This window comes from Chiroxiphia lanceolata, chromosome 10, assembly GCF_009829145.1.
Source record: "Chiroxiphia lanceolata isolate bChiLan1 chromosome 10, bChiLan1.pri, whole genome shotgun sequence".
NCBI lineage: Eukaryota > Metazoa > Chordata > Aves > Passeriformes > Pipridae > Chiroxiphia > Chiroxiphia lanceolata.
This window is the reverse complement of record NC_045646.1, coordinates 6,651,834-6,669,836: the sequence shown is the minus strand read 5'-3', so window position 1 is coordinate 6,669,836 and position 18,003 is coordinate 6,651,834. Positions and strand designations below refer to the sequence as shown.

The following is an 18,003-nucleotide window of genomic DNA, read 5'->3' as shown; positions in this document are numbered from 1 at the left end:
TCAAAATAGCACCTTCTAATGGAGAGAGGTCCTTATTGGACACATGATATATCGTCACGTTTTGAATAGTTTGCTGTAGAGGGGAGTAATTAAAAAATTAGTGAGAACAGATGTCTAATGTTGGCCTAAGCGGTCAGAAAGAAGAGGAAATGTCCTGGGTTTGAACTTTTTATCTTAATTGGATCCCTTGTGACTTTCAGCCCATTTGATAAGAGTTTCTTCAGTAGACTCTCCTGCTTCTACTGTTCAAAACCAACAGCTTTAAATTTTAATGTTTTTATGTGTGGGTATAGGCACTCACACAAGTCTTTGCATACAGTTTGGAAGGATGATTCCTTCACTAAACAAAAACTTTATATAACACAGGCTGCTCTGGTATAGCTTTTCTATCTCCCATGTGCTGTACAGAAAAGCAAAATACTGTTCTTTTAAACTGCATTTTAGTATTTTTTTGAATCTTTTTATATGTTCTTCTACAGGTGTGTTCAGGCTCCTTTTATTAGTCAGACCCTCTGTAAAGTGCCAAATTAGCAAAAGGAACATTTGCTACACTGCTTTAATCTTAAAGATCAACAGTGCAATTGCTTCTAGAGATACAGGTGACTTTGCAATGTGTAGGAGCCGTCTGGGGCTGTGTTATGGCAGGCATGTTCATGGAATCTCTGGGAATTTTTCCTTTGCAGCAGTATAAATATGCCTCTAGACTTAAGCACTGATGAAGTACCAGAACTTGGCATTCATTCAAAGTTGTCCTTGGTCTAGGATAATTTGAGTTAGGTAAAATATTCCATTTTCTACAGGCAAGGAAAGAAGCTTGTTTTTATTTTTCAGGGCATACTGTAAAAGAAAAAACTGCTCTTGATGATTCAGATATTGGAATAGTTCCTAGGAAAAAAAAAAAAAAAGAAAGGGTATACTTCAGGGTATGGAAAATCTAGTCGAGGATGATGACAGTATTGCATGCCTTTTCCATGTATTCTAGGCATATCACCTCAGCATATATGCTATTCTTAACATTCTGCCAAAAGACCCTTGATACAGCTTCATTTAGAGAAAAAAATAAGCAGATGTTGAAGGCAGAAGGGGGACCAGCTTAATGTCTAGACAACCTTTGGAGGCATGAGTGAGTTATTCATCAAATACATATGCTAGAAGGGAAAAACCAAAACTGTTTCTCGTTGAACTTTGGATATAGCTGATACAGATGGAGACATTCTCTGCCAAAATACATAGAATGCCTATACACTAATGCCTAGACAGTATAGTTTTTGCTCATGACAACTTCCTCCATCAGATTTGGGGTGTGGTGCAGAGTAGGATGTAGAGATGCAGAGATTGAATGCCTGCACTGAAGATGGTTACTGTAGGAGAAACTGAAAATTGTATAAATTAAGGAAAGAGATGCTTGCAGGCTTGGAAAACAGTCTGTCCCTTTTTGCAGAGTTACTGGGGGCAGGGTGTTTTTCTTGGAGCTCCCCATGTCCTGGTGAGGGTCTCGTGGCTGCAGCTCAACATGTTGTGCAGTTGAGTGTCCAGTCTCACAGGGGGCTCTGGGCTGAGCAAGTCACTGCACTGCCTCTCTCTTGTTCTTTCTTTGTCACCTCACTGTCTCTTGTCACTGCACTGCCTCTCTCATTTTTTGTCACCTCACTGTCTCCTGTCACGGCACTGCCTCTCCCTCGATCTTTGGTTATCACCTCGCTGCCTCCCAGACCACATCTGACAGCCCTGAGAGACCAACGATGATGGAATGGTGGCCCAGGAATGCCCAGTGTTTTATTTCATAACAGTAAAGCAGTACTCTGCCCTCCTGACCTGCCCCAGGAGCCCTTATAACCCACCTCTGGGCTGCCTCAGGCACACACTCCTCCTTCTCAGCTGCCTCAGCCAGTGCCGCAGTTCCAAGATGTTGCTTGGGTTGCTGTTGCTTTATTTCTGTTACTTCATTGTAGGTCACACCTGTACTGCAGGTTAGTACATAGTGCAGTGCAAGAGAAATGGGAATTTTACGTTGGTCTCACATTTCTGTTACTTTAGGTTGTAAATAGAAAACAGGATAAGTAGGATAATGGTGCTGTGTCATACTAAGTGAATCGCTGCGTGCTGTCTGCAGCTGCACTCGGTCCTGCTCAGGAGTGGCCATGCCCAGTGTCCAGAGCAGGGCTGAGATCATGGGTATTTAACTCCTACTGTAATATTTGGTTTAAATTTCACAGATAAGAGCAGCTTTACCTCTTTGAATACCAAGAGTAATGTTTGTCAGACAGTGTTTGTTTCTTAATTTATTTCATGGTTTTTTTAAGAGATGTGTCTTGGTGTTAGGAAGCCAGAAGAGGCAAGTACTTCACATCCTGTTCTTCATTAGAAATAATTCTGATAAGACTTCTAAGTGATCTAAGTGCTTCTGGAAAATTTAGCTACCTGATTTCAGGGTTCATCTGGAATTAAATCTGAGGTGCCAAAGTGAATACAGTTGGTTTCTGATCCACTTCAGTGGTCCTTTTTCTAAAATAAATCTGTAAACGTTAAATTAATTTTAATTACTAGTCTTTTTTTTTTCTTGAGGAATCTCTGATTTAATATTTTTTTCCTGCTAATTGATCTTTAATTAAAAAAAATAAAGCCTAGGTGAAGATGGTTTCGTACTGCCATTTTGCACTTGTTTACACTGGTAACTGATTTCTGTCATTTGTCCTCAGACACTGCAGTGCTGTAGTTCTAAAATGGCTTTTTAAAGACCCAGAGCTGTGGTTTGCACTTTTTAATACCGGTGTTGCATTTGGTTTCATTTAGGAGTAAGATAAAGTGGTGTTGTAGGTGGCATTGATGGAGCGGTATGAGGAAAGGAGGCTTTTTTTTTTTTTTGCAGATTTGCAGCCTAGTAGGGCAGGGATAGTGGAGGAGAGTGAGAGTAGACATACCTAAAGTAGATTCACATGTTGTTCTGTTTTTACATGCATATGACCGATTGCAGAAGCATGTTATCTATAACTTTTGGGTTTTTTGAAAAGTGGAGATTTTTTCTTTTTTCTCTTTTTTGAGATCCTCAATTTATAATGGTTATTTACCTGCAGAGTCCCACAGGCTCGTTTCAGGCTGCTTTAGTGAACAGGGCTGGATGTGAAAATGCTTGGGTAAAGAAAAGAGTTGAGTTTTTAGTCTGAGGGTAAACTTTCTTAAGCTTTTTTTAAAACTCTCCATTCATGCATAATGCTGCAGTCAGTCATGAATTACACATCTTTAAATCTTTCAAGGTGAACATCTTGGGGCTAGAAAGAACCTGTCAGTTTACATTTAATTTATTCCATGCTTTAGGATGTGTTTCATGGCTGTAGAGAACTTTGAACACTAAATATGATGAATGTTAGCACATATTTTCAATACCAAATTCTGCAGTCCAACTCTATAGTTAGATTCTCAACATGTTTAATATCTGGATTAATGGAGAAAAACTTGTCTAAAGGACTGTGTATTTTTACTGTTAATGCTCATAAATACCAGTCTACCTGTTTGCCATCAATCCATAGCTCATGAATAGTACTGGCCTTTTTCCAAATAGCCAGAAGTATTCAAGGTTTTTTATTTAAAAAAAACACAACAAACCCCTGCATTGTTAATATAATCAATTCATTGTTTTCCCTATCCAAAGGGCACTCTTTGCTTTTTCTTCATCCCAAATTTAAAAATAAATAAATAAGCCTGGCCTCCTCTTCGGTGAGTAGCAGGTTCTGACATAGTTGCTCTTGATTAATGACCACTAAAGCTGGAAATTTTACCTTCCCTCGTTAACAGTTTATATTTTCCTGACTTGAAATTTTAATAAATTGTAACTGAAGGATTTTCTCTGTGTCCTGTGAGGTTGTTAAGTTGGGGGGTTTTTTTCCACTTTTTTTCACCGCATTGTGGTGTTGTCTCGGAGGGGTTTTGCATTTCATCCTTCATCTTTCAGAAACACAGGGCTCAGAACTGTTGCTATTCAACAAGACATCTGCCTCAGAAAAAGAATTGGCAGCTTTCATGCACTCACAAAGGAATTTCAGAAAAATTATTTGTTGTTCCCAAACTAGATGCTGCCAGAGTACATAATTCCAAAACTTCTTTTCTCATGGGAAAGGCATAAAAGACCAGGCTTAACAATGGGGAAATAAGCTGAATTTATTTGCGTTTAGAATAGATCAAAGCCTCTTCACCTGTTCTGTTACTGTCTCTTTTTTTTCATATGTTTATATCCCCAGCACTGCAGAAGTTATGTTCCGTGCCTGATGATCCCTGGTCTTTTCTAAAATACTGTAGAAGTTGGGGAAGATGCTCACACACACACAGAGCATCTTTCTCTGGGTCTTCCACTGCAGGAGATGCTTCTCTTGCTCCATTTATGTGGCCAGTATTATTTATAGAGTAGTTCTGTCAAATTCTATGCTGAAAATAACACCTGCACTTGAAAATAGCTTTGTAGGTGCTGAAAAAGCTGTGGCGAGAGTGTTCAGGCTGATACATGAAGGGCAGGGCAAATAAATGAGTGAATCCTTTGTTGGAAAAGGTCATGTTCGTGAAGCTGTCTGTGCCCAGAACAATGTAAATGTGTTTAGTTTTTAGTTTTCCTTTGGTTGTTCACTAGGAAACATGAACCAGTCCCCAAAGACCTGCAGAAATTTAGGATAATTACCTGAGTAATGATACCAACCTTAATAAAACCTTAAAATCTAGTGTTTCACAAAAAAAACCTATTGCAAAACCATGAGGCAATGGTGGCCACTATTTCAAAACTTGGTCTCTAACAAAATTCATTGGTGTACATCTGGATGCTCTCGGAACACCCAGAGAAGGCTGCTTGGGTCCCTGCAGGCTCAGCCTCGCAAGTACCCAGTGACACCACAGAGCAAGATTTGGGAGTCTTTTTGTTTTACTTTTGGTTATGCAAGGATTCTAGATGTGCAGTATGCAAGGAGGTGCCACATGTTGTGCTAAATTATAGATGTTGACCTGGTGCAGAGGGGTCCCAGGAGAAGATGCTGGTTGCCTCTGGCAGGCGTGCTCTGGTCCCAGTTTCTGCACCGATCCAGGTGCTGCTAATTCTGGCAGGTTCTGTGCTTAGTTACTGTGGGCAGGTGTAACTCCAACTCAGTTAGTTGTTGTTATGGCAGCATTAAAAACATTTCCTTATCAAGAATGAGGGAACCCACTCTGGTAAATACACTGACCTGAGTCAGACAAAGACCTTTCTCCTGCAGGCACTTCAGGACATGACTCAGGGCATAAGGACAAATAAAATGAACAGGCTTTAGTTGGACTAGAAAACACTGTTGTTGAAGATGAATTGAATTTTTTTTTCAACCAGCAGAATTTATTTGTGAGAAATGTTAGCAGCTCATGGTTTGTAATGGAAAAACAGTGAAAGAAGAACGTAGAAAAAGAAATGACTGAAGGAGGTACAGATACAGCCATCACTCTCTTGATGGAGGGATGGATTCAGGAGTGTAGAGTATGTGTAGGCAGTGCACGGTGAGGAGGTGAAAACCAGGGCAAATGCGTGACCACAGGCTCGAGATCATATGTCAGATCAAGAGATGAAAGCTGGAAGATGGATCACCAGCTTGGGAGAGATAGCAAGTGCAGTGGATGGAAACTGCACAAGGGTCACAGTACAGGAAAAGGGAATAGGAGTCCATGCAGCTGTATGAAAAAATCCCTAGTGAAGAAGGGGCTGCTGTTGTAGGAGTGCCTTTCCACAGATGCCTCTGAGAAGTACATCTGCTCTTTTAGTGCCATCAGGTAGCAATGTAAATATTTTAATATTTAATATATTAATATTTTTGTAACAAAATCCATTCCAGGCTACATGGTCACTAATCACTACTTCACCCTAAGATTTACAGAACACACAAAAAACCGAAAACCACAGACAGTTGAAAACTGACTAATTACAAAAGTCTGCTCGAATTTCAGTAGTTTTCCATGGACAAATAGATAGCATTAGTTTGAGCTCAGAATGAATCTTATTTTGTAAGCCATCAGCATCCAGGGCAGCAGTGTAGTGAAAAACTGTGTCACTGTTAGTGCACCAATATCCATCAGCTCAAGCAATTGATGTAGATGTAATCACTGTCTCTAATAGAAATAAAGTCGGGGTAATGGAACACTGTCACAGGATCAATGTCTCCTGTTTTGAAAATAAACCCCCTCAGCTTTGCCTTTGCATTTATGTACCAGCAGGCGACCACATCATTCAGTTCAATTGACACAGTCCCTTAGAGCCCTGAATGATCTATTGTGGGAACATCAGGAACAGCGTATTGGAAAAAATGGAATGTTCCTGATCAGACTTATCAGGCCACATTATTCAGTGGGTTTTCCAGCAGTGAAAATGAGAATAAATCAGCTGAGAGCAGAAACTTAGCACGGTATGGAGATCTTTAACTGTGTTTAACTGTTTAATTTCTACGGGTTCTTGGTCAAAAAGCTTGAACCACAGTACTTGAGTTTATTTTCATGTTCACAGATAGAAGAACATTTTTGAATGTTGCCCCTCCCCACCTTAGTCTCAGCAGAAGCTCTTGACAGGGGTTGTTTTAACTCACTTAAGGGCTCTTCTCAATCCGTTATTTTCTCAGAACGTTTTACACAGTTTGATCCAAGCAAGGATTAATGGGTGTGCTCCCACATTCATCCATAATTAAATTTTTTGCAAAGGCTTTAATGAAGCGCAGGAGATTAGTAGTTGTACAGTTGCATGCTTAAAACTGGGTACATGCTGAAGAGGCATATATGGGATTTTAAACAATGTTGCAGATAAGGCTTCTTCCAGTTTCCACCTTTCTTGGGCTTGATTCCAGCAGCTGTTCTGTGTCTAGATCCAGAGAGTATTACCAGGCTGCTATTTTAGTGCTTAGTGCTTTAAGCCATTGAGCAATTTCACAAAGCCTTCTTGAGACAGGGTCTAAAAGTTTGATTGCAAAAGTCTTTATTTATTGAAATTCGGTATTGCTGAAGGACTGTAACTGTCTAAAGGGACATTCTTTTAATGGCCTAAGAATGGAAGCTCCACAGCTTCCTTGACGTTACCTCTGCCCCCAAGATGGCCCCTCCAATAAGAAAATTTTCCCTTTTGAGGGACAGATGGACAGGTGTCTCTTCTGGAGTATTGCCAAGCATTTGTCTGGTAGTTCCCTCTCTGTTACAGGGTTAGATATATTTAGCATACAGAGCCTGGAAGTTGGACTTTGCAGGTCAGCCCGAAGGAATCCATACTGGACAAACCTACACTGCTGCTTCTCCTGGTGACTTTGCTAATTCTGGTCATCAACCAGGAGCTATCACTTTCTGATCAGTTTTAGAAATGCCACATTTCCAGTTTTGCTGCCATAAGCATCTATTGAGCCTGTGTACGGGTAGGACACTCTAACCCTGAAGGTCATCCCATCAAAATGCCTTTGGTCTGGTTTAGATGTTTGATCAAGGAGAATTGCATAATGTTATATTTCCTGGGGTGTTCTGAAAAATTATTTATGTATTGAAAGAGGATGGTGGTTTTATTTTTGAACTACTATGTCTGGTGAGTTTTCATTTAAGCCTGGTTTGTCTGCATCAGTGGGCTTGAGCTCTGTGATTAAAAGCCTTCTCCAAACATGATGTGTGGGCTTGGGATCTTGTGGAGAGTCAGGGAGGGATGGTTTTCATGAAGTAATCAGACTTGAGGCAGGACTCACTGCTGGTGGTTTTACTGCATATTTGGTACATATTCTGAGCAGCTGAGTTTGGCTTTTAAGTTTTGAAGCAATAACATATTTGCATCTGGAGAAGTGTGTATCAGAACTATCATTTCAACAGGGTTGTAATTGTCATAGAGGAGAGTTGTGCCTGGAAAGAGATGTCATAGGATCACAGAATGGTTGGGGTTGGAAGGGGACCTCTGGAGCTCGTTTAGTCCATCTACGTCTATTTTCATTGTTACCGAGAAAGTTGAAAAGTCTTTAAAATACTAATATACAATACCTCTTTGCTATTCTGTTACAGGAAATGAGGAGAGTCTTCCTCAAACACATAATTTCTTCTGGTGTTGCACTGTAATAATGTAAAAAAAAAAGAGGTTTAAGAATATAATGAGTGTCGAATAAAGTGTCAGTACCAGAAATATCTGTTTCCTTAGTCAGCCTAGGGATTTACAAAATATGGCTGCCAAGAATCACTGCAAGATGCCCTAAAGCTGTCCAGGAAGATGTATTTTTAACTCTAGAAAGTATAGAAATGTGCAGCCTTGTAGCCATAGCCCTGGAAATATGATACTGAATATATTGTTGCTCATGCCTCTGCTGTAACATCCGGAATCCCGGCCTCCTGGGTCACACAACATATGACTTTGGGGAGGAGATTTGGAGTTCAGTAATTAAATACTACTTTGCTCTAGGCAAAACCAACAAATGGGCTTTATCTGCAGTATATTTTGTAACAGTACTCAGGGCTGGGATCGGTGTTTCTGGGGACTGAATACTCAGATAAGTAGACGGGAACTTATTTTAGCCAAGGTTTTGGGTGGTTTTTTTTTTTGTTTGTTTTGTTTTGTTGTGAGTTTGGGGTTTTTTGCTCCTCTTCCCCTTCAGGGTTGTAATTCTTTCTCTTCAGAAAATTTCAGACTGCCTTTGTCATCTTGTATGCTTCATACTCTCAAATTGGCATGAAAAGAGAGAGACTGTTGCCATAAATTAGGTCACTAAAGCTGAAGTACAGAATACAAATATTTATCGCCTGAGCTAAGGAAGACAATTCAGATGAGAAAAGGAAAAGTTATTTTTTTAGTATTTGGAAATTAAGCTGTATTCTTAGTTAAAAGCAAAGCAGTAGGGTTAAAAGCTGAACATGAGAAGCAACAGTTGGTTTAAATTGCTAGAAGGAAAACCAACAAAGTCTGATCATATGAGAAATCAGTAAGAAGGTTCGTGAGATAGAATTACAGATTTTTTTTTTAATGCAGTTTCACATTTGACATATATTATTGAATCTTAAAAAAAAAAGGGCACATTTAAATAGTGGCAATTTTGAGACACAGGTAAAAATGCAGAAAATGAGAACTTTATTTTGAAATACTGCAAAAAACCCCTTATACGTCTAACTTAAAAAAAGTTTATCTTTAAATTCAGAAGGTTAGAAAGAATTCCCACTTGCAGATTATCAGGTAGGAGAACCTGAGAGATCATTTGTATTGTGCCCAATACAGTTTTGACCCCCCATCTCTCAAGTGACAATGTGAAAGAACAAATAGGAGTATTTAAAGCAAGTAGTTGATTCAGTTAAAGAAAACTCAGCTTTTTATCTTTTTAAAGTGTGAGAAAACATTCATTTTTATCAAAATTGGTGTCTAATAAATTCTAACACAGAAGGACATGGGTCATACACTGCATGCTTGAACCACTAATTTATTTTATGAATTCTCCTTTATAAAGTGTTTCTAAAGGGGCTCTGCAGAACTCTTCTCTGGATGTAGTCTTAGGAAGACTTGGGGCATTGGTGCCTCACTGCCCTAATCAACCCAGATGCAGTTGGAGAAGTGGTGGAGTTCAGTGTATCAGCACTTTCCTGGGCTACAGGGATTGTCTGTCACCTGAGTCACTGTGGCAGTGATCGCAGAGCTGTCGGGGGCAGCAGGTTTTCCTGGCTGAGGAACTCACAGTATTTGTGGCAAAGCATAACAAGGAGGAATTGTGTCTCACATGCAGTACTGAAGTATTGTTTTTATGATAACTGATAAAAATGTAAAGTGGAGTGGTAATAAAACCTTCCAAAGGCCTTGTAGGCATATTCAGGCTTTTTGGGTGGAATTAAAAAAACTTCACGTTCCCAGGTGGAGTCATATAATTTGCTTTTTTTTTTTTAATGGTCATGGTCATTAAAACAAGGAAGATTCTTAAGCAACAGTTAATAAAATGGTGTCACTGTCTATGTGCACACATGCTAGCAAAATATTTGTCTGGATTTCTTGCAAAACAGGAAAAAAATAAAAGCTCTAATGGCAATATTTCTGTTCTAGGGGATTTATTGTTTCTGTAGCCAGACTTATGTAGCAGTCTGCCTATATCTGAACATTAAGCATTTTTCAGACCTACCCAGAGCATGAGCTGCTCCTTTAACTTATCATATCTGGTATTAAACTAATGATTGGTATGTTTGGGGCAATTATTATTCACAACAACCTGCCAAGTTTTCCTGTTATCCTTCCTAATGAGGATGTGTTAAAGCCCACCTACAACTGCAGAAATATCACTTTCTTAGGCTGTTATTTGATGATACAATAACTCTAATTGTAGTGTAAATCTAGTGTACGTTATCAAATGGTGATTAAGAGATACACAGCACTAATCTCATTTATAAACTTTCTCTGCCAGTTCAGGTTTGTCTGAAAAGAAACCCCAGAACAACAAAAAAACCCTATTAGGCCAGGAGCCATATCGGGCAGCATCTGTTCTCCAGCATTTGGCATGAACCTGGAAGAGGAGTACAAAGCTATAATAAACATGCAGAGTGGAATAATGATTTGTCAGAAATACAATCAGATTTTCACTGTTGGGCACCCATTAGCCTGCAGATCTGGTGTTGGTGAGAGTAGAATTTGATCTCCTTATTAGCAGATTTTACTTGTAAATTTTACCCAAAGTGTGAAATGTGTGAATTGTTCTCAAGGGACGGAGGTGCTGGGCTGAGACCTGCCCTGCCTGATTTGGGGTAGGCAGGTACTGAAACACAGGCACAGTTTTGCTGTTAGGGAGCAAAGTCAGAGCTGATGTGCTGTCACTGGGAAAAGAAACATCATTTCCTTTTTAAAAAAGTAGCTTCCAAAAGAGTTTTGAAGTGATTCCTGACATGGAACGAGTGGGTCAGTTTGTGTAAAGTGCAGGCATGTGTCTGGTCTGTTCCTGACTTGTGGTTTTAAGTAAATCTTAAGGCTAGCATCTGTATAGACTGATACATGTAATGCCTGATAAATTTGAGAGTTTAGGGGCTTTGTGTAGCCACATTAAAAGTTACCTGGGATATCTGGATACTATGCAGATTCTAGTTAAACAGCAGTGTTATCAAACACACGCACATCCTCCGGGAAGGGGATCCTACAGAAAACCAGTGTCTTTGGCTTGGTGTTTTCAGATGATCGAGGGAGAACAGGGTGACGAGTCGCTCACACTGTAATCCAGTCTCCTTGGCACTGTGTCACTGCTGAGCATTGCAGGGATGTGTGGGTTGTGAGCCTGAGAAGGCGTGTGCTGAAGAGGACTTGATTTTGAGTAGTGAATGTCAACCTTGGTGTGGTCTCAGGGACTGGAAGCCCATGAGCAATTTGGGCATGGTTTATAAGCCCCAGTATGCATCCTTTTTTGACATGTTATGGGGTATTCTATTTATTTAATCCTAATTTTACCAGTAAGGAGTCTCATTCCCATGCACTGCGCCTGCTCCAAGGTGCAAAACAAAAGTAGAGGCAAGTGGGAGAGATTCCCTTTAAAAGCAGACTTGGATCTAAAACAGCAGTGAGGGTGCATCATGCTTTGCCGTGTAATTCCACAGAATGTTTTGAGAAAGACTTGGAGTGTTTTTTAAGGGCTGGAAAAAAAGGGCCTCAAGGATCTTGTTACATTTTCGGAATGGGTTTGGGACGTACAGCTGCCAATATTTTAAGATATTTTTAATCGTCCCTTTGCAAATTAGGCAAAAAATAAGACTGATTGGAGTTATGTGTAACTTCTACTTATTTTTGTATCATTTTTCTGTGTCTTTTTGGTGACTTAATTCCTGTATCTAAAATAAAGAGCAATATTAATATTTATTAAGTGCCCAAAATAAGTAGTTGATTGCACGTGGAAATAGTGGATTTGTAGGAAATAAGTCAGCATTAATGAGTTGGATTTATTAGTATCTGGCGTACATGTGTACAGGCGTGGGTGGATACATAGAGATAAATTTGTCTTTTTCTCCTGTAATTTTCTTGTTTTCAGCCTTTCTTCCTCTATTTGTGTTTCCATTTACATGACGCCGCTTCTAAGAAATCTCCTCTGTCACCTCCTAAACAAGCCCTGTGGCCATGTTGGGGCACCAGGGAAAACAGTTCACGTGGTTCGTAGGTTAGCGGGTTTATTTTCTTTACCATTACTGTTTTTCTTCAGCAGACACCCTTAGCAAGTTGTAACTTCTTGAAGTGAGGGGGTGGCCGTGTGTGATGAGCACTGAGAGCAGCATGACCGGTGTGTCCCCTCTCCATCCCACCTCTGCTCCTTCTCGCCATCATCCCCTCACTGCTGCTGTCTCAGGTCATTCCCACTGGGTGCTTTCCAGGAAGCTGTGAGTGAGAAGGAGGGGAGGAAGCACAGTTCCTTGGGGTGGAAACAATAGCAGTTTGAGGGTTGGCAGCATAAGCCCGGCAACCAGAATCCATCCCTGTATCAGTTCAGAACTCGTCAAAGGGAAATAATTATTGTATCATCTCCTGTCTGTACTTCTGCTATATTTCCTCTCTAATGGGACATTTTGCCTTGGGATGGGAAGGAAGATGGATTTGGTGTTGCTCGTTCTTCTCACAGTTCCTTGCATCCCTTGTCTGTGGACACTTGTCCCTGGGCACTGCCGGAGCCTCTGGGCCTGGGCTGGGGGAGACACAGCAGCAAGCTTTCAGAAAGTGTAAATAGGCACAGAAAAAATGGATAAAGCTGTATCTTGGTAAAACACTGGAACCTTCTACACCCTTTTCAGTTTCAAGTCCTCAGCAGGTGGGTGGTGTATTTATTGAAGGCATTCCTGTGTTTTTTCTGGTTGTCAGGGTCCCGCAGCCAGTGCTGCACTGCCACCTCCTGATAGCCGGGTGCCAGCTCCTGCCTTGCCAGAGAATCTTGTGGAAAACACTTAGAACCAGCCCTGAATAAATGAGGCTCGTTTGATTTGGGCAGGGTGAAGAACACTTTTAACAGACAAGAAAAAAGTTAGGGTTTTTTTTCTTCAGGTGAATTTATGCGGGATCTCCACGGTTCTGCTTTGAGTGGGGAGCCCTCTATTTATTAATAATTCAGGACTTCTCTGTGTGGCAAACAGTGTTTTCATCTGATTTCTGCCTTTTGATCTGTCTTTTTTGGTGATGCAGCAAGGTCTTAAAAATCAGTGACAGACCCATGAAATAAATACTGCCATTTGTGCATATGTGTGTGTAATGTAAAAAGGCTTCTTTATGAGTCTCTTAAAAGTTAATTACCTTTTTTCTCTGAAGGAAAATATTGTTCCTCTTCCTACACAATTTCTCTGTAACAAACAATCTTAAAGAAAGATAATTTGTGCTACGTATGGCAACAAAACATAGCTGAATAAATTGGTGTTTGGTCCTGCACATGGTGAAATTGGTTGCTAATGCATGAAATGGCTAAAAATGCCATTCATTTCACATATTGCTCAGTAAATAAGCCCTCAAATTATATTGGAATTTGGCAGGTGTGTCTTGTGCTGTAGTCATGGCTGGTGGCTGTGCAGAGGTGGGGTAGAGTTGGTATCAATGTTCTTTCCTTTACCTGTCCTGTTGCACCCACTAGAAGTTATTGTACTGGAGCAATTATGGTGGTGAGTGGCTGGGTAAAAAACCTAGGAAGGTTTGCTGATGAAAAGTGCTGGACGGATAGTAGGAACAGGAGATGGACATTATTTCATAATGTGTTCTGGAAACTGATGTTTTTACTTGTTTACTTGGAAAGGTCAGGGTTTTCAAACATTCAGAAGTCATGAGAATGTTCTTAAAAATGAGACTAGGAGTTAGAAAAAAATACTGTATTCTCTCTCTTCTTGTTTTAAAGACTCTTCGTTGCTTCAGGTTTTCAGAGGTTTTCATCAAAAGTGTATATAGTCAGATACATTATTTGTCTTGCTAAATGTTTACCATTTATAAAATCGGGGAAAATAGTATATATGTATATCCATCAATATTTTTAAAGTATTGAATGAAAACCTAGAGAAATGTTGCTACAAAACGTCTGTTTAAAGCTTGTCTCTAATGTCAAGAATTGCTTTTCCAAAGCTGAAGTTTATGGCTGAGATGTTTTCTAATTTTTAGTGGAAATAACTGGGCTTTCTTTGAACAGACACCATGTTGTAGCCCATATTGCACCTTTTTACTAGAGAAGGAATACCTGAAAATAAGAGTGGATTAGAAAGTAAAAGCGGGAACTTGCTTGGATACCGATGTGAAACCAAGTTCTTGGTCTTTGTTAGCCAGGGAGAGAAAAATCCACGTTTTAAAAGTGTTCCACAGCAATAATGTTGAATAGATGAAACTCGCTTGATTATTTTTTAAAACCTTTAAAATGAGGCCTTTTTAATGCTGGTATTAAACAGCATAGTTCCCCAGTCCGTACCAATTTGTATTGTTGGAAAATCTGGCCCCTCCATATTTAATTTACGGACCTTTATGTTGTGGTGAGACAAATGCCTTTTTAATGACTCCGGTAGACTTATTTGCATCATAAAATAAAACTATTGTCTATGCTGCCAGGGAGGTACTTAGTTTATAAATATAGCTTTTGTTGGGAAATACCTATTAGGTACTAAAAATATTTAATTGACCTACTTTTCTTTTTATTTGCAGGGTTGTGTCCTTTGTTGTGACCTCATGGTTTAACTGGGAATAAAGATGAGTATAAGCAGTGATGAGGTTAACTTCCTGGTATATAGATACTTGCAAGAGTCAGGTGAGTTTTTACAATTCTGTTTGTTAAACAATGCATAATTTATTTGGTCTTCATCGGCAACCGGCTTTAGCAAACACAGGCTCGTTTAATTATTTTGCCAGTAGGCGTGTGCTTCTGTCTGAACTGTTTCTTGGTATTTCTTCTCAACAAGAGAACGAATCCCTGCCAAGTTACCTTCTGTAACTTAATCAGATTTAGTCATTTGGAGTCTTCAGATGGCAGTCAACCAGCCACGGACTCACTCGATTGCTAGAAATGCATTTTCCTGGAGATCACTTCTCTGCAGGGTGACTGTGGCACTTTGCACCATTTTCTTCGGAGCTACTTGAAGAAGAAAATAGGATGATCAGCAAAATACTGTTTTTTCCTGTGTTCTTGGAGCAGTGGTGCTCTTGCAAGCTGGTCTTGTGTTGCTGAATTCCTTGCCTGAATGTGACTGTGGGAGGGCAGATGTTGCTGTGCTTCGAAGGAAGAAGTGGCAACTGTGACTGTATGGTGGCAACTGTGACTGTATGGCTTGTATCACTTGAATCTAAATGGAGATGAACAGATTTTTTTACAGTCTTGGGTTCCCAAAAGCCTCCCTCCCTGCAGGACGCTTTCTTGGAGGATCTTGTCCTTTGGCATCAGACTGGCCAAAACCTCCTGCTTCTTGGGAGTAAAAGGCAGTTGAATATTGTCAGACTTAAAAAGAAACCTTTTTCCTATCATATTCATCCAAACTGACTGTGCTTGTAAAACACAAGCAAGAACGCAGCAGTGTTCCCTTATTTTTAAAGCTTCCCAAACCCAGTCAGATCAGCAGTTTGTGTTGCGTGTTTGGGTTTCTAGATGCGGCCATATGGCTGCAGGGAGTTTTGAGTTGGTGGTTATTCTTGAAGCTGTGTAAGAGACAACATCATCTTTACTCACAGCTGTGACATTGACTGCTTAATGCAGCCTACATTTAGAACGGGTAGATTTGACTGGAAGTCAGGGCATGCCCTAGTAAATGAACAAGGGGTGATTGTCAGCTGCCAGGAGGGAATATGATCTCAGCAATTCATAAAAGAAGTCTGCATATTAAAGCAAAAATAAACTCCAGTCTTAAGGGTGTAAGAGATCAACTTTAATGTATATATATATACATTTAAAAATACACAATATATATTTTACCTCGCTGTTTGAGCATTTACTGATTCTTAGTTTTGTTTAGTGATTGCTGATGGGTGGCTTCAGGCTTCTTGAAAATGCATTTGGCTTATGCACCATAGGTTCACTTCTCATGGACTTCCCAATTTGAGACAGAGAAGCACCAGAAGCAGTGGTGGATGGCAGAGTTTTTCAGTATCTGCCTGTCAAAAGAAAGCAGAAACTCACTGTTCCATCTGAATTTACTGAAAACTATTACATGTTCTCATTCCAGTTGCAGATTGGTTTTGTCACAGAAGCCAAACTTACAAAATTGCTTCATCTTCATTTGAAAGTTTTCAGGCAGCTTCTTACTTACCTGACAGGGTAAAAGGAAAAAAAAGTAAATAAAGTGCTTTAAGAAAAAAATCCATGACAGAAAAGTTAATTTGCTGAAACAACTATTTTTCTCTAGGTTAAATTCAGTTTTTCAGGGTGATCAAACAAGTAGCAAGCAGCTGCCAGTGCTGCACCATAACATGTTTGCTACTTCTTAATCAGTGCACAGTGCTGATGTAGCTCTAGGTGCCAAAGCATACAGAATTATGACAGCACTGTACCGTGAGCTGAATTCTGTTCTATGTGCAGGTCCATTTCGCTTTCACGGGTATCAAATCACTGAGTAAAAATAGCAAGTGAGTCTTGGTGTGTTGGGGAGATAGATAGATAGATATATTTTATTAAATACTGTATATTATGCAATACTCACGTGTAGTTTATGAATATATAAATATGTTTAAATGCTGCCGTGAACTGTATATTTTATATTTTTTTATTGACTCATGCACAGATATTCTGCCAATGGTACCGTAGTTACGTTCATATTAAAATGTCTTTTATCTTTTTGTATGTTTAAATTAGAGACATATGAGGGAAATGAGGTGTTTTGCTGAGGGTTTTTTGTAGCTCATAAACATGCTATAACTTTGTATAAGTTGCTCAGGTTTGTAAACAGAAGATCCTACCATGGTACAGCAAATAGCATTGTCTGTCTGTAAATCAATTCTGATGTCTTTGCCTTGTCTTTAGGGTTTTCCCATTCAGCATTTACCTTTGGTATAGAGAGCCATATCAGCCAGTCTAATATAAATGGTGCTCTGGTGCCACCAGCTGCTTTGATTTCCATCATCCAGAAAGGTCTGCAATATGTAGAGGCAGAAGTCAGTATTAATGAGGTAAGGAGGCTTTGCCTGCTGGAGCGTTGTGTCCTTGCTTGCAGTAAGTTTGAATGTTAGTATTTTTTCTTAACTTTCTTGTATCCTATTTATTTACTTTTACTTCAGATTCCTTACTGCTGGTGTTCACCATGACTCCAGTGGTGGAACCAGAATGGAGTGACATAACTGGGTAGGGGTTCTGCCCAGTGCAGCCACACAACACCAGGCATGGTGTTCTGGCTCATTGCTTAAAGGTCCGTTGTCTGTAGAGTTTTTACCCTAATATAATGTTGTAGTACATCCAGACAAGTGAGATAAGATAATAATTGAGACAAGTAATCTCTTAATTTTTTATTTTCCTAGGCTGGCAGTAGGGAGGTGGGAGAGCACTATGCAGCTCTCATTTGGGTGATGTGTCGTTATAATGAAGTAATGAGAGCCCAAAGGCAAGGTTTCCAAGTAAGAGAGGGTTTGAATTTGTGGCAGGAAGGATGAAGGTAAATGCCACTTTGCCTTTTGCCTCTGCTGGCTAATTCATCTTGAGCAGGATCTATTAAATTTGATGTTTAAATGGTTATTCCAGCAGTACAGAAAGCTATGCATCTTCCTGCCTGATGCTGCAGACACTCACCCTCAATTTCCATTCTCATTTATGCCTGGAAGGTTAGCAGCCTTTCTATGTGTCAGTTAGATTACAGAAGGAAACTATTTTTTTCCTCTACTAATTCTGCTCTCTTTCCAGTCTCCCTTATGCCTGCTGTTTATATGTAGTTTTCATAGTTCCAAGCAAATCCTTTCCCTTAGGAAGTCTCAGAAAAATAAAGCAAGTGATAGGAATAGAAGAAAGAGACTCTGTATTTATTGCAAGGAATCCTTCTAGCTCCTAAAAATAGATCCTTACAAAGGCCTAGCATATGTATAAGTGTATTTTTAACTGGGTCTTGTCCATTTCAGGATAAAATTCTTCCTTGTTG

At 39.7% G+C, this 18,003-nt stretch overlaps 1 protein-coding gene across 6 annotated transcripts in view; it reads left to right on the top strand.

The window, feature by feature from the left end:
• Window positions 1–18,003, top strand: part of TBL1XR1 (TBL1X receptor 1) — a 110,851-nt gene that overhangs the window by 74,517 nt on the left and 18,331 nt on the right. For all 6 annotated transcript variants that reach the window (XM_032697778.1, XM_032697776.1, XM_032697777.1 and 3 more), the window contains 2 exons: window positions 14,600–14,702; window positions 16,902–17,047. In XM_032697778.1, coding sequence (XP_032553669.1) covers window positions 14,645–14,702; window positions 16,902–17,047 — 204 coding nt within the window. In that variant the 5' untranslated portion in view covers window positions 14,600–14,644. The remainder of the gene's footprint in view (window positions 1–14,599; window positions 14,703–16,901; window positions 17,048–18,003) is intronic.